Genomic DNA, 16,827 nt, shown 5'->3' with positions numbered 1-16,827 from the left:
CAGTCCCAATGTGGCTGTGTGCTGAGTCCTTGCCCATGACATTCCTTGTACCTCGTCTTCTTGCCTCCATTCAGAATGCCATACAAGGTATTATTTTTAGGCAATTATCAAGAATACTGAACAAGATTATTCATACACAACATTCAGCATAATGCCTGAAGCATGATATTCATCCACTATAGTTTTGCAGGTGAAGAATTAGGTTCAAAAATTTACAATCCCATATCACTTAGAAAAAGTAGAAGAAATATTTCTTGAGAAAAATCTTTGCCTTGAAAAGTAGGCCAAAAATGCAAATAGGAAAGTATAGTAGAAATCCTACAAAGCACTAAAAATCACACATGGAAATCTCGGTCTTCAATGTTTCCCCTTCCTACCTCCGATCCCCTGTGGTTATCCACATTTCCATTACATGTTGTACAAAACAGTTTTGAATCAGGCCCCCTCCTATTATTTTCACTCAGCCTTATGCAGCAAAATGGAGAAAGGGATCAACTTTACTGAGTGATTGGAGAAAGGGATCAACTTTATTGAGTGACTGAGACACATCTGATGAAAGAACTCTTCCAAAGAAAACAGAATTGAACCATTGATATTGACCCAGAAGGAAATGGGAGACTACCATATTTTGTATAGTCCTTTTGTGAAGAGAAGAGTTGGAAAGTAAAATCCATAACTTTAACGAGCAATATTGAGTCCAATGCGGCACCAAGTTCAACTCTGCAAGAAATGAATGCCATTTGTAAATCAATTAAAAGCTGTATTCACAGAAAGCGATGCTCATTCAAAAATCTATGACACCGAGGTACAATCAGTACAACAGTACTTTGTTTCTATATACCAATCCAACAGCACCTGTGCTATGCAGATATTTTCTAGGTATGAAGGAAATCTACAGTAAACCAAGAAGTCTTGAAAGTAAAACCTCATGGAACTTATATTCCATCGTGTGGGAAAGCAGATAACCAAGACATCCTCATCAGCTCTGTCCAGAAAAAGAAACTTCTAGTTCTTTAGTGTATGAAATCTCCTGAAGCCCAGTTAACTAGGCTTGACCCAACACAGACCTGATTTTGGAATTCTTCTCATATAATCGCATGTGGACTGTGAGCTGGAATGGGCAAGAAAAAAATGCAATTCCTGTTCTCTAATAAGATACTAACAGAGGTGAGGGGTTGGCAACCAATGAAAATTATGTACTAAGTGATAGCTAATGCAATATGAGACAATGTTTTAGCTGAATTTTTCAATGTGATTTTTAACAAGGATTAATCAAAATCGTTATTTTCTCTGAACCACATATACTTGGTAAATAAGGCTGTCCAAGTGGATATGCATTTACAAACATTGCTGAATGTACATTAGATCCTAAATCCAATGTGGATGACGTGAACGTTTTTTAGACAGGAATTGTTTTATTTTTCCTTTTTTGGTGCTGGGATTAAAGACAGGGCCTCCTGTTTGTGTAGGCAAGTGCTCCATGTTTGAGATAACACCTGCTCAGGCCCAATGGAAACACTGTTAAAATAATTTTCAACATTATTATTAACAATTAAAGACAAATTAAAGCTCCTTCAAGCTCTGAAATCCTATGATTTAGGTAGAAATTACCTAATAGTTAATGGCACACATAGAAAGTTTCTCCAGGAGCATTTCTAACCCTCCAAAGAGTGAGCAGTAGACTTATTTCCATCTGTGTATACTTTGTTTTCAGAAAAAGGGAGAAGAAAATCTTGATTGTGCCTTGATTATAGCTCACTTATAGCAATCATATCACTAACCAGTTTTATTTTTCATTTTGTCAGTGTTGTTCACTAATGTATTCTGGTGTCCAAAAATTGATTTATCAGCTGCTCAAAAATATTTTCTAACTGTAGGAATTCAATGAAGAAGCTTTACTTTGTACATAAAATGTAACTTTAAATTTGTAAAAAATTTTCCCTACAATTCTCTAGGTCTACATCTAAAATGGAGCACACATCCCCAACTTAATTTCAAAACCATAAAGAATAAAATATATCAAGTAGTTTTAAAAAGCTCTAGTAAGGTACAGTCTAAGAGAGAGTTATTTAAAGTAGCAGATGTAAGTTTCATAAACTTGTGAGCCCTTATCTTGTTTCTCCTGGTTTCAATAGTATCGTTTCCAAATTCTCATTCAGAGAACTAAATACATGCTTTTGTTCTAGTTTGGGCACATAATCAACAATTTTAGCAGCAACAACACAATAATTCCACTATTCAAAGATTCCATTGAAATCTCTCTTCTCTTGATTTACTGTGATGTAAACTTGGCTGGAAAGAGCTATGAAATCTGTCAAGGAGGATTTTATCTGAATTCTTTTCAGAAACTATGAAACTAAGAGGATTAAAAATATTGTCTGTAGATTGGGTCCCAGACATTTACTATGTAGATTATGAGTTGAATGCCTTCTGGGTAATCATAAATACTTGGTCTTTCTTTACACAAGGACTTGAATTCTTAGAACTGCTTTCCGAGGACAACACCATTTTGTGCACCAAAAATCAAGAACGAATAGTAACTGCTGTTGATGCTGATGCTTACTAGAACATAGGCATAGAGGCCTCTGTCCTCCATCTCCTAGTATGATATGTGCATCCATTCTTATTTCTTAATACCTCCAAATTTGTAGCTACAGAGCCTGGCCCAACCATTAACACATATCGTTTCTGAGTCTTCTAAGGAGAAGCTATAAGCTAGTAGTGCCATCAATGATTCTGTATATTTCTTTTGGTGTAATATAAAGAAAGAAGTTTAGAGACAGGTGCAGAAGTTCAAGTGGTTCAATGGTCTGAGGTTCAAACCCTAGCACATAAAGAAGATAAGAGAGGATAGGAAAGCACAGGAGAGAGAAGGTAAAAGGAGGTGGAGGAGAGGAATTAGTTAGGGCAAAACAAAAAGGGAAGCCTGACTGAAAATCGTGGCTTGTAAATGGAAACAATGACTAGAAGATGACAGTCAGGGATGTGTCTGTTTCGGTACAGGAACACATATATGTGCCAGCAAAGTGTGTAAGGGGGAATATGTGGGAACCCCAGCGAATGAGAAGAAAAAAAGGTATTTGGAGGATGCAAGAATGTGATTAATGAGAGAGCCAGCAGGGTCATCATTATTTACTTATCTGAGGTGTGATTCCTACAAGGGGGCCTCCTAGGGAGGGAATGAGTTGCTTACAAGATGCAAAATATAATATGTGCTCAGCACTTCTAGGTGTACTTCTAGAATGGTTGGAAATGAGGTGACGGCATTGGAGCTAGTATATGGTTTTACCCAAGTGAAGCTTAAGGAAATAGTAGTAGAATTTCATCCTCAGTCAGCAGCTACCTATTTCTAGAAAGCATGTCCCTTGTTCATTCAGGCTATGTTTCAGCTATTGTAAGTCTACAGAAAGAACATTTCAAATTTCCTTCAAACTTGAGATGTCAGAGAAGGAGGGATAAGGGGGAGGGGTAGATGAATGATTATCAGAGTACCAATCAGAGACATCAGGGAAGGCTGGGGATGACCACAGAGATGCAACCTGAAGAGAAAGGTGGAGCTGGGCTGTGAACACAGGTAGAGAACTTTCTTAAGCCTGTGCAACATCCTGGGTTCCAGGGACAGCGTGAGAGAGAGGTGTCAGGGAGTAGAGAGCATTCAGTGAGTCAGAAGGGAATAAAAGAACCTTTTCCATAAAGAACGCAGCAATTAGAAAGTTCCTGAAACTAGATGTGAGAGTGGGAGGTTGCAGGGTTGGGGATAGTGTCTTGTATGGATGGCGAGAAAGTACAGAACAACGATTGGTCACCCACACTTATGCGATATTGCAGTGTTAGGCTTCAGACTTTGGCCAGAGAATTTAGGGAGATCAAGAAGGCTCTGCTAGATCTAACTTGGACTTTGAAAGACAACCAAAAAAATAGAAAGAACCAACTCTTTGGGTTGGAGGCGTGGCTTAGGTGGTAGAGTGGCAGCCAATGAGTTAAAGCATCAAATAGTGAGTTTGAGTCCTGGACTGGGACAAAGAAAGGAAAGAAAAGAAAGGAAGAGAAGAGAAAAGAAAGGAAAAGAAAAGAAAAGAAAGGAAAGGAAAGGAAAGGAAAGGAAAGGAAAAAAAGAAGGGAAAAGAAGGAGAGAAAGAGAAAGACAGAGAGAGACAGAGAGAGGAGTGGTGGAAGGAAGGGAGGGAGTGAGGAAGGGAAGGAGGGAGATGAAGTAGGCATCTGAAACAAAAGGAAGAGGAAAGACTTTTTCTTGGACTATGGGATATACATTATAGACAAGCATATCCCATTTAAAAGTCTTTATGGAACCTGAAGTGGAAGAGAGGAACTGCTAAGGGCTGCTGGAAATTGGCAAGGGAGGGGGTGGGCAAGAGGACTCTGGGCCTGAGTGTTCCTGAGGGAGGCTACAAGGTAAAGCAGACAACCCAAGTGGAATAGCAGGTTTGACTGAGGGTTGGGTGGGGCAGGAGTGGGAAACAAAGTCCATTTCATGCACGGCATTGTTCGTATGGTGTCAGCACACCTTCAAGTGAACATTCTCACAGGTAATGAGGAACATGTCTTAAGGAAGTGTTAAGCTAAACATTAGAGTAAGGAACTACTAGTATGTCAGTGAGAAGATTTGGACAGATTTATAACAATGAGCCAGAGCAAGAAAGTCAAATATTTTTGGGCCACCAGTGGCTCATTCCTATAATCCTAGCTACCTTAAGAGGTTGAGATCAGAGAATCACAGTTCAAAGCCAGCAAGAAGTCTGTGAGATTATTGTCTCCAATTAACCAAGCACAAGCTGGAAGTGGAGCTATGGCTCAAATAGCAGAGCACTAGCCTTGAACAAAAATGCTCAGGGATAGCTGGAGACGCTGATGTCAAGCCCCAGAATGGGGACACACACACACACACACACACACACACAAACACACACACACACACAGAGTAAATAAATAAACAAAGAAACATCGTTAAAAATAAAGGAAAACGTCAAATATCATGTTAATGCTCATGTGTAGAATGTAGTACTTAAAACGAATGACGGGACTGTGAAACTGGTTGTTTATAGATGGGTACAGATGGGAGGGGAAGGGCAACAAAAGAAGTAATGGGATGGGGGAGGTGAATATGGTCCAAGAATTCTATATACTTGCAAGAAAAAAGAACAGAAGGATGGGGGAGGGCTGAGAGGAGGTTAACATGGGGGAAGGGTGTGATCAAGTATGAGCTCATGGAAACATCACAATAAAACATTTATGTACAACTAATACATATTCCTAAAAATGGGCAAACATGAGGATTTATGGGAATCACTTTAGGTCAAAAAAGAAAATATTTTTTATCTCCCGAAAATAAAAGAGGAGAGAAGGTAAGGAAGAGGGTCTCCTGGAGGAGATAGGGAAGCACTATTATAAAGAAGAAACCTGAGAAACAGGAGCATTATGTAAGTCTGAGGAAATGACTCACACTTTCACCTCTAGAGATATCAAATAAGACAAGACCCGAAGTTTCTTAGTAATAGGAGGCGTTGGTAGTCAGGGAAGCAGTTTCACACATCCACAGAAGCCAGCACAGAGTGAAGAGGCAGGTTGCTGAATGTGTTTGGCAATGAAAACAGCGCTTCTCTACTCCAGGCTGTCCCAGTGAGAAGTAGGCAAATCACAAACAAAATCATGGTGTAGTCACAACTTTTCAGATGTGGAAGGCAGAGTCCCTGCCATTACCCATCAACAGACTCGTTTCAGGATCCAGAAGCAACATCATCTCTCCTTCCTTAAATAGTTCTTCAAAATATTCAAATCTCTTCAATACCCCATAGAAAATACTCCATAGACAACAGGAGCCTCTCTTCCATGTGCCTCATTTCAACTCTTAATTACATGCTCCTGAGCATTTCAATGCATAAATACCTGAATTTCCCTCACAAGTTAAGAAGCCCCTAATATATGTTAGTAGGCATGTTCATAAAAGGTGATGTGGCTTCACAGAGAACTCCCACACCCTTTTCCGGATGAGGAAGTGAAAAACAGAAGGCTCTTACAATAGAAATGTGAACTTTGGAAGCAAACAAATATATTTCAATCCAGGTTCGACCCGTTATAGGCTAAGCAACCTCAGTCAAATTATATTAACTTCTTGAAACTTTCCTAAATATAGAACACAGTATAATAATAAACATTCCATATTTAGTAAACTGAGTGAAAAATGGAGATTAAGTATCTAAGACCAGCAGATAAGTAATTGGTGGGAAGGGTGTAGCCACAATAGCTACACACACACACACACACACACACACATACACAATAGAGAGACAAAGAGTGAACAAATGCAACAGTGTTACTCACCAGACACTAAGTTGAAAATGAACTATACAACTTGTGGGAGATGGGAGAGAAAAACTGGAGAGTGAGAGATAAGGGATAACACTGTGCAAAATGAAATGTACTCATTACCTGATTTATGAAATGGTAACTTCTCTGTACATCACCTTTATAACAACAATGAAAAGGATTTAATTTTTAAAGAAGAAAACCAAGTCCTCTGTTCTTTGGATTAGGACAAACAAGTTCCTGATCACAGATCTATTGGAGATCTACTTTATGACCTTAGCTCTTGAACAATGCTGTTGTTGTTTTGCTAAGTGTGGTCCTTGAAAATCTCTACCAAAACCACATGGTGCCCTTGACTTTAAAAAAATAAAGAATTCATTTTTAGAAAAGCAAATACAAGCCAGGCACTGGTGGTTCATGACGATAAACTCAGTTCCTTAAGAGGCTGAGATCTCAGGATCATGGTTTGAAGCCAGCCCAGGTAGGAAAGTCTGTGAGACTCTTATCTCCAATTAACCACCAGAAAACAGGGAAGAGGAGCCATGGCTTACATGCCAACTGGGACATGGACTCAGGGCCTGAGCACTGTCCTTGGCTTCCTTTTGCTCAAGGCTAGCACTCTACCTCTTGAGCCATAGCGCCACTTCCGGCTTTTTTCTAGATATGTGGTGCTGAGGAATGGAACCCAGCGCTTCATGTATACAAGGCAAGCACTTTACCACTAGGCCATATTCCTAGTCCTATGTGCCAACTTTGAACGTAAAAACTAAAGGACAGAGACAGTGCCCAGGATGAGGAGGAGGAGAGAAAAAGGTAGAGGAGAAAAAGGAGAAGGTGGGGTAGAAGAGGAAAGGATAGACAATCAATAAGCCAACGGTAGATTCCTGTAGCCTGTCGCTACAGGAAAATGAAGGGAAAATGCAAGACTCTTCAATTGCATCAAGGGAAACTAAGGTACTTGACTGCATGTGTGCATCAGAAGCCCACCTCACACCAGCTCACCCAACTCTCTTTCCCCACAAGCACTGTGCTCACACACATCATGAAACACCTGTCCTTGTGAAGCCACATTGCATTCTTGCATGCTTTATTAGGATTTCCCCACAAAAAGAACTCCATAGCGTCACTTTTATCTCAAAGCAGCCACAAAGTTAAGGTGAGATTTCAGACACAGCGATCAAGGTGGTAGAATATCAAGGCCTCTCAGGATTCTTTAAAACCTTCAGTCACGCTCAGTCCCCTGCTTCCTACCTTTCTCATATGTACAGGTTCCATCAAAAGTCAAGAACTGGGGGCTGGGGATATAGCCTAGTGGCAAGAGTGCCTGCCTCGGATACACGAGGCCCTAGGTTCGATTCCCCAGCACCACATATACAGAAAATGGCCAGAAGCGGCGCTGTGGCTCAAGTGGCAGAGTGCTAGCCTTGAGCGGGAAGAAGCCAGGGACAGTGCTCAGGCCCTGAGACCAAGGCCCAGGACTGGCCAAAAAAAAAAAAAAAAAAAAAGTCAAGAACTGGGAACCCTCAGGCAGAATTAAATGGAGCTAAGTAAATACCACAGTGTTTATTCAGAAAGAATGTTGCCTGGGAGTCCCTGTAATCTTTCTAGGCCAGGTGTAGCAGGAGGAAAAGTACTCAACTCTCCTCTCTTTTGGGGCACTTTCACCACCCAGTGTGCTGACCTCACTTTCTTTCCCATCAACAGGAGATGGGACCACAGTGCACTCCCTCTTCCCAAGGTTGTCTTTGGAGCTGGTTAGGACAAGAGAGATCATTGTTCCCTTTCTTCTCTCACAATGCACCCCACATCTCCTACCTCCATGCTCAACCTCAGGCCAGGTCCCTGGAACACTAACCTGTGCCAGAAAGCTCAAGGAACAGTGCCCAGGCTCTGAGTTCAAGCCTCCCACACTCCACATGCACACACACACACACACACACACACACACACACACAAAGACAGAGAGAAGGAGGAGCAGGTGTGGTTGCTCATGCTTGTAGTCTCAGCTCCTTAGGAAGCAGAGATGGAAAGGATCACCATGATTTGAAGTCAAAAAGTTAGTGAGACTCCATCCCAACAAATAAGCCCATTTTGGTGGTCTATACCTGTAATCTCAGCTAAGTGAGATGTAGATAAAAGGATCATTGTCTGAACTTGACCTGAGGCAAAACTAGGGCACGGTATGTTTAAAGAAAATAGCTGAAGAAATATAGGGCTAAGGGTTGGCTCAAGGGGTAGAAACCTGCTTAGTAAGATACAGGGTGCTATGTTCAAACCTAAGTACAGCTCCTCCAATTAAAAATAATATTATGAACAAGGGAAAGAGCACCCCAAAAGAATTACAAAATTATTTTAAAATAGATGTATCCTAAAGAATCCCATGAATTATCCCTATGTCATATAATCCAAGGTTTAGAAGTTAATCAAAATACCAATAAACCCCAAAATACCAAATAAACACATACAAATAAAGCACTCTGCTTATCTTCAGAATGTGCATCATAACCAAGAGACACAAATAAAGCTAGTAGCCAGATCCAAGAAACTGTGGGGGAAGACAGAGAATCTTCCTTAGAAGACCAGTTACATTGTATTCCTTCAGTCTTACATTCATTGAAATAAATGCAATCAGGGTAACATTTCAATGGAAAGTGGGGATTCTGCTTGACAGATGTTGAAGCAAGCAGAGAAGATTCTACAACAGGCAGAAACATGGGAGAGGATTCTGGAAGGGTCAGGTCACAAACAGGGCTGGTTCACACATGCTCACAGCCTGAGCCCTACAAAAGCAATCAATAGGAACCAAGAAAGCAGCAGTCAGAAAAGGCTCTAGAGTGGTGGTGACAGGGTTTGAGGACAAGGCAGTAGTGATACACTGCCCACACAAAGCAAGAATTGTCTTCGCTTCTGGCAGTCAACAGTCTTTATCTCCATGCAAGTGAGTCAATCAGGACCTCCCACGCATAGCAGTGGGAACCATCAGCCTTTGTTTTCCCTGACCATCTTGATAACCTGCTGCCTCTGGCTCAGGGCCTGGATGTGGTTTTCTACTTCCCTCATTTGGGCAAATTTCTATTATATCTGTGAAAGTCCCCACATGCACAGAGCAGATCACTCCCTCTGAGTAACATCAGACAACTCAAGAGTAATTACACTGGCCTACGCTATTCTTTACAGAGATCCAGGTTACATTTACAAGTAAAAATGACTTGTGAAAGATCATAGAATTCTTCTCCTATGGTAGTTGTAAGTGAAAAGGAATATAATGTGTTCTCCATACTCTCATTGAAAAACTCTTTATTACCTCAAAATATTTCATTCTGATTTATAGTCATAATTGTCAGAATGAGATTAGGTCATCTAAAAAGGCAAACTCTCAACTAAGGCCATTCCCATTTTCATATGCATAAGAGGCTGTGGCACACACAGGGTTTGGGGAGTAGATGGTAAAAGGGATAGATAAAGAAAAAATATCTTAACTCATAATCAGGATAAAGAGAAATGTAACAATACCTTGTTCGATTCCTGGCTGAGATGGCAGAACATTTGCCAAAGATAGAGATCTTCTTGGTTATACACAAATCAAGAGTTTAAAGGATGAGATAAAGCTAAGATTCAAAATCATTCTACTGCCATATGGATGTGTAAAGTCAAAGGTAATCATTCCCCAGGGAACATCTTTATTGAGTCTTGAGTGGTTGCCAACTCACATATAAACCAAGTCCACAGTCCACAGGTTACTTAGTGTGATTGTTCAGAGATGGACAGCAAGGCTGTAGGACCCCAGCCCAGAGCCGGGCACCTGGTCCATGGAGAACTCTGGCACACATCAGAGGAACCAACCAAGCTACAGGTGTAAGGAGGTTTTTTACACCACATTTTCCTAGAATGCAGAATGGAGCTAAGCTAGAAAACAGTTTTGAAATACTCCCATCTTCCAGAACAAAAAGAACTCCAAAGAGCAAACAAAGGCGCTCTGCTCATCTTCAAAACATGCAACTTAACCAACAGACACAAATAAAGCTAGTAGCCAGCTCCAAAAAATGGTATGATGGAAGTTCAGCTGACTTTTGAGGCCTAACCCACTGAGAAAAAGTATCCTAAAGCAGAGGTAGCAATCGATGACCCAAAAGACAAATCCCCAGTCATCTGTTTTCTGTACACTCAGGATGGTTTGGTGAATGGTTACAATCAAAGACTATTTTATGAAATGGAAACAATCAAAGGAAATTCAGAATCCATAAGCAAAGTACAAGTGAGAACACTACCATATATGCCTTCAGCATATGCTTGCTTTCAAGAGATAGTGAAATCAAGTATTTAGGACAAGACATGATGGCCAGAAAAACCCTAAAATATTTACTGAGTGCTTTAGAGAAAATGTTTCCCATCTCTTCTCCAGAGGCGTTATTAAAGACCAGGCAAGCCCTAGAAGTGACAGAGAGAATAGTAAACTTCATTCTCTTTTAAAAAAGATGTTTTTATTTATAGTTACTGGTTTATTATGATGTATATCAATTGATCAACAACAGCAAGTGTTTCCATTTCCAAATGTCTTTAGGAGGAGAGACTGAAGAGGGTAAAATCCTCCCAGCTAAAAACCACTATCTTAGATGAGTGATTCTCTCTAGTTTTTTGCAGGGAAAACAATGGCTTCAACTCTCTGTCCCTTGCACATACTATAAATATATTCTTAACCAATGGCATGGACATACAATCTAATTTTGAAGGACATATAGAACCAAGTACTATGGAAAAGTACAACACTGGCATTATACTCTATGAACAGGAAGAAAGGGAGGAGGTTGGTAGGGAGAGGGGAAATAGGAATAAGATGCTAAGTGGAAGTAACGAGGATTTATGAAAATGTTTATTTGGAGGGACAAAGGAGTCTCTGTGCCTGGTTTTGTTCTCTCATTTGTTAAAAGTGAGTACTCAGTTCCGTAGGTAGCAAGATATTCTAGAAGGCAAAATTATTTGGTCTTTCCACCAAATAAGCAAGATAGAGAGGTGAGATTTAATCAAACAAAAGGTGACCATAAGACAAGAGTACTTTGCTTTGTACACTGAACAGTGTTCAATTACTTTTTACCTTTGGAGAGGCACTAGAGAAAGCTGTAGAGCAATGAAAGTACTTATTCTTGCATAATTTTTGTTAAGAATGTTACACATATTCAACAAGAAAAGGAGAGGTCATGGAGAAAAACCACAAGCTTTTTATCTTAGAATATTGTTGAGGTTTTGTTATGCTACTTGGAAAATAATAATTGTCATTCATAAAATTATTCACTTGCTTTCTCAGCAGACCAGTTAGTATTTACTCTGTTCTCATTCCCTTCTCTAACTATCATGTAAAGAATTCAGAAGTGAAATATTGTAGTGAATGATACACTGAGTGATCTACTCATTTTACAAGTAATTTCTGAGCACACTGAAAATATTGGAAATAGAAAAATGAAAGAATCAGTAGAATTTCACAAATAAGCCTTCCAATTTCCAGTAACAAATTTATCATTCAATGGCTAAGCAATTACAATGTGATGAACATTCACCTCAGTGTATGTGCTAAAATAGAAAACAAGCAGAGAGTCAACAGCATCCTTATTAGGTATTTTCTTTAAAATTCCAACTGGATTTTTACCAGTTGAAAAGATACATAGCATTTCCATTATATTTACAAACTTAAACATATACATTTTTTAAAATCTTGAAAAAATGTAAGTGATCTAAAAGGCACTCAGGCAAGTTATAAGTCTGTGGGCTATACACTGTCCACTCCAATAGAAATTCTGCCTTAGGAGAAGGTGACTGTAAATACTCCTCATTTTACAAGATGCATTGACTCTACTGACCTGCCTTCTGCTATAAGGTTCCTGCCACTGTGCTTTACTGTGGTTAGGAACCCCCACAGAGATTCAGGTGTGGTGGAAAGAGCTGTGTGCCAAGAGCACTAGATGAAGAGGCCCTACTTTGATTTATGAAGACAAAATTTATGGGTTGGAAAAATCATCTGTTAAAAGAGTAAACAAACAGTGGTCGTTGACATTGTGTAAATTTCAGGGATGCTTTTTTGCAAAGACCACTTTTGCAATATGATCTCCTATCTCTAATGTGAAAGGAAAGAGGAAATGCTGACTCTTTGGAAATCTGAATGAACATGCACATAATATATCATGATTGAGATCTCTGGTCTCTAGCTCCACAATCTAGATTGGGTTGAGACATCCCTAAGGACCCTTCCAGTTTTAGGAAAAGAAAAATTCTATGGATTTTGAATGCTATGATCACACAAAGGCAGGAGAAAGCTTCTTTTATAGAAAGGGAAGGCTCATGTGTTTATATGTTTCCACATGCCAACATATGGAATTTCAATCACTGTTAAATATGTCCAATAACAAGGTCCACGCAAGCAATCATCTTTCTGAAATGCAATGGCTTCCTACTGAGATGCAACCAGTATTAGAACTTTTTAACTTGATGTCTGAGGGGAAGATTTGGTCAGAACCACAAACAACCTCAAAATTCTCTTTGAAGAAATACACCAACACCTTTTCAGTCTGTTGGTACAGGTTTGGTCTCTTCCTAGAGAAAATCAAAAATTCAGAACTAGAGATGTCATAATGATGCTAATTTTAAAATGTTTTTAGACTTATTTTTCCCAGAATTATATGAGCCACTTATGCACATTTTCCTGTCTAACTTTTACTTCTGTAGTTAGGTATACGTTTTAGCTATGTATATTATAATCATTGTTATAATTACAAATATAATCCATACTTTTGGAGAGGGTTTTCTTGTGGTGTTAAGGACTGAATCCAGAGCCTCAAATATGCCAGGCCAATTCTCTGACACTAAAGTAACAAACTTTTTATCTAAATTTGTTGCTTCTAGATTAAAAAAAACCCACATGTCTTTTTCAGTATATGTTTTATGTACTTTATTTTGACCTTCGTGGTCCTCCAAATTAGGACTACTATTTTTATTTCACATTACTCTCCAAAGGAAAATTGAATTAGTTCATGTAGCAGACTCCAAAATATGTAGTTAAAATAAAGCTAATATAATATAACCAAAGGTTACTTAATTTTACTTTGTTTCATCTTTAAATTATACTCAATACATCCAGTGGATGTTTAATCAAGTTTCCTCAGCACAAGAGGAAACATAGATTACTGATTCAATTAATATGCTATATTAATTTCCATGAATCAGGATTAGTCTAATTGGTGGGGATGGTTTTTATTTTTCATTCCTGTATCAAAAGTGGTATAAACAAATAAGCATTAAAAACCTACGCTGAATTAATATAACCAAGACCAAATGGTAGGAATCTATTAATAGTAGCTAATATTTGCTTATAAAGACGTTAATTGTACAGACCTGGTAAAAAGTATAGCTAATGACATTAACGTGTTGATTGTGGTATGATAAAATACTTTCTTAAACAAAATATGGAAAATACGTTGTAAACATTTTCCTACCAATATTGGGGTGCTTCAAGAGACGGCAGATTCTGGCTTCCCTTTCCAGTTTCTGATGATCTGTTTAAAAAATAATATAGAAAACAAAATCACAATAAGGAAAAGCAAGAATAGAGCATAATAAATGGCATATTAAGAGGACACAAAACTTTGGCATTTATCTTCTGTTTCATTTTTAAAAACAATCATTTGCATTTGGATTTAGTTGAACAATAAAGTCAACAATCTAATAATCAGTTCAGATTGAGGTTTTTTTTATTATTGGCTTGATTAAGACACAGATTAAAGCTGGATTTAGAATTACTTGGGGGCTGTGTGCTATGACACAAAACACTACTATTCCTTCTCATCTTTACCTTAAGTAATGATATGTAATTTTGTTTTATAGTGGAAATGGGGCTTTCTAATGCAGTGCAAGTGCTAGGATTACAAGCAGTTGTCACAACTATAAGGATTCATCTCAACTTCAATAACTCAAACAGGCATGCTCATTTGAAGCAGCGGATGCATATCTGGAAATTGAAAAGCCAATGATGTTAGAGGCAAATAAAGTAATCACAATTTACTCCTGAGGGAGAAATTGTTTTCGGTCCAGCCAAATGTTCTGTCAACCACTCTTCAAATAATTGTTAATCTAAGTTCCTATATACATGATATTCTTTCTAATAACAAGGACTTGTAAGTGTCTCTGCTGGCTTGATTATCTCTACCTACTTATGCTTCCCTAACCCTTTCCTTATGCTGTATAAACCATTATAATTCACATTTTAAGAACCATCTTGACACTCCTCTTTGGTTTCCTTGTAGTAGTAGATAGGCATTTGATAATAACCCAAATCACTTTCTAAGAACAAGTAAGTGGCAGAGAGACAATAACACAGAAATATATGTTGCCCATAAGGGCACCACAATGTAATGGACACACACTCCGAAACTTTATATAGAATATATGGTTTAAGCTGTGCAGTAGCAACCTGAGATAGATGGCATGTTTATTCACGAATGAGAAAACCAGGAAACAGAGATGGTCCAAATGGCTTGCTCTGTTATAATACTAGGCAGTGGCATCTAGAAAATCAACTCTAATTAATTAATGCCATAAAATAGACAGAAGAGGGGCTGGGAACATGGCCTAGAGGCAAGAGTGCTTGACTTATGTACATGAAGCCCTGGGTTTGATTCCTCTGCACCACATATATAGAAAATGGCCAGAAATGGCACTGTGGCTTAACTGGAAGAGTGCTAGCCTTGAGCACAGAGAAGCCAGGGACAGTGCTCAGGCCCTGAGTCCAAGGCCCAGGACTGGCAAAAAAAAAGACGGAAGAGAATGAGGGGGACACCTATGTAATTCCCACATGGTATGTACCAGTGGACCTCAATCTCTGTGACCTCAGAACTCCTTTAATTCTAAACAATGATGAAGGACCCCCAAACCCTTCTGCTGATGTGGAAATTGGTTAACTAATACCCAATTCAAATTTAATCAGGAAATATTAAATGTATAAAAACATAAATACATGTATGTATAGAATTATGGATATGTTACATAATTGTTAAAGTAAGTCAATCTAATTCTACCTTCTTGTTTCAAAATAATTGAAACACACTGAAAAATTTAAAAGAATAGGAATAATACAGGAGCATCTATATATTATGTACCTACATAAGCCTGTTATTAATGTTTTACTTACTCTGTTTCTCTCAGAACATATACATGTTTACCTAATTCTGTGTGTGCCTTTAGATGTATAAATGTATATTAGTGTGTATTTTTTCAGTCTCATCTGAAGATCCTTTACCCTTACAAATTCAGTGAGTATTATCAAAGAGTTGGAATACTTGCTTACTATCATAGCATACCTATGAACGTCAGCAAATTTAGCATTAGCACAGCACTTTATCAATCATGTTCTATTTCTTTTCTATTTTAATGGGGAAGAGCCCTTGTAGCATTTTCTCCCTCTAATGTAGCATCTAGGTTAGGATAGCTATGGCATTTACTTCTCATTTCAGTTTCACTTTTAACTTGAAACATTTCAACACCCTGTCTCCTACAACCTTTATATCTTTGAAGAATATCTCCGGTTTAAAAAAAAATCCTCATTTTGGTTTTGTCAAACATTTGCTGATGGTTTAAGCTGCACATTCTGAACTAAAACTCTACCATTTCTCGTGGGCATTTTCTGCAGCTGCTCCTCAAAAGTGATGCTAACTTCGATCACCAATTAATGGTCCTGTTCATTTTTCCACAAAATACTACTTTTTCTTTTATAGCCCTGGAGATGGACTAGAACCCAGGGGTCTTGTGCAAGCATGTAAGAGTTGTACAGCTGAGCTGCATCTCCTAGCCCTGTGTTTTGAACACACAGTCTCGTTGCACAGCTAGGCTGGCCTCAGACTGTCAATCCATCCATCTTGGGTTCCCTTACCCTGCTGAGTGACACATGATTACAGACATGCAGCACTATAGCTCGCAGGAGTTCAACACCACTGCCTTGACTGATGGAAATTTTATTCAGAATTTCTTTTCGTTCAGTGTTTCTTTTGTGATTATGATGTAACTCATGTCAGCACGTGCATAAATACGTAAGTAACAGCACAATTTTTCCAAAAAGCAAATCATGTTTTAGCTTTATTTTGAAAATACTTTTCACCTGGTGAGTTTGCAGTCTCTATTTTGGGAAGATACTAAAGAACTGGTACATTTAGTAGGGCTTCTATTTGTGGCAATTTAGGAAACTACTATATATGTATATTTAGATATATATATATACATATATACAACTATAGATATAGGTATAGTGTTATTACTAATCAAGGAATAATACTTTCTTAATGAATCAGCAGCACAATGTGGATAGGCTCCAGCCATGTATTCAATAAATAAAATGAATAAATTAAACAAATGTGTATTATCAAATAGAAAAAGATATTCTAGCCTTACCAATGCACAACACTACATGTACTTGAAATAACTATAAATTCTTCAAGCCACTATATCTCAAAAAAGTTCTTCTTTTAA

At 38.5% G+C, this 16,827-nt stretch overlaps 1 protein-coding gene across 4 annotated transcripts in view; it reads right to left on the bottom strand.

Moving 5' to 3' along the window:
- Camk2d (calcium/calmodulin dependent protein kinase II delta) overlaps positions 1 to 16,827 on the bottom strand; it is a 249,777-nt gene that overhangs the window by 149,373 nt on the left and 83,577 nt on the right. For all 4 annotated transcript variants that reach the window (XM_048333531.1, XM_048333528.1, XM_048333530.1 and 1 more), the window contains exon 3: positions 13,806 to 13,865. In XM_048333531.1, the coding sequence (XP_048189488.1) occupies positions 13,806 to 13,865 (60 nt within the window). The remainder of the gene's footprint in view (positions 1 to 13,805; positions 13,866 to 16,827) is intronic.

Source organism: Perognathus longimembris, chromosome 24 (assembly GCF_023159225.1).
Source record: "Perognathus longimembris pacificus isolate PPM17 chromosome 24, ASM2315922v1, whole genome shotgun sequence".
Classification (NCBI taxonomy): domain Eukaryota; kingdom Metazoa; phylum Chordata; class Mammalia; order Rodentia; family Heteromyidae; genus Perognathus; species Perognathus longimembris.
Note: the sequence above shows the minus strand (reverse complement) of the source record. Positions and strands in the feature narration are given on the sequence as shown.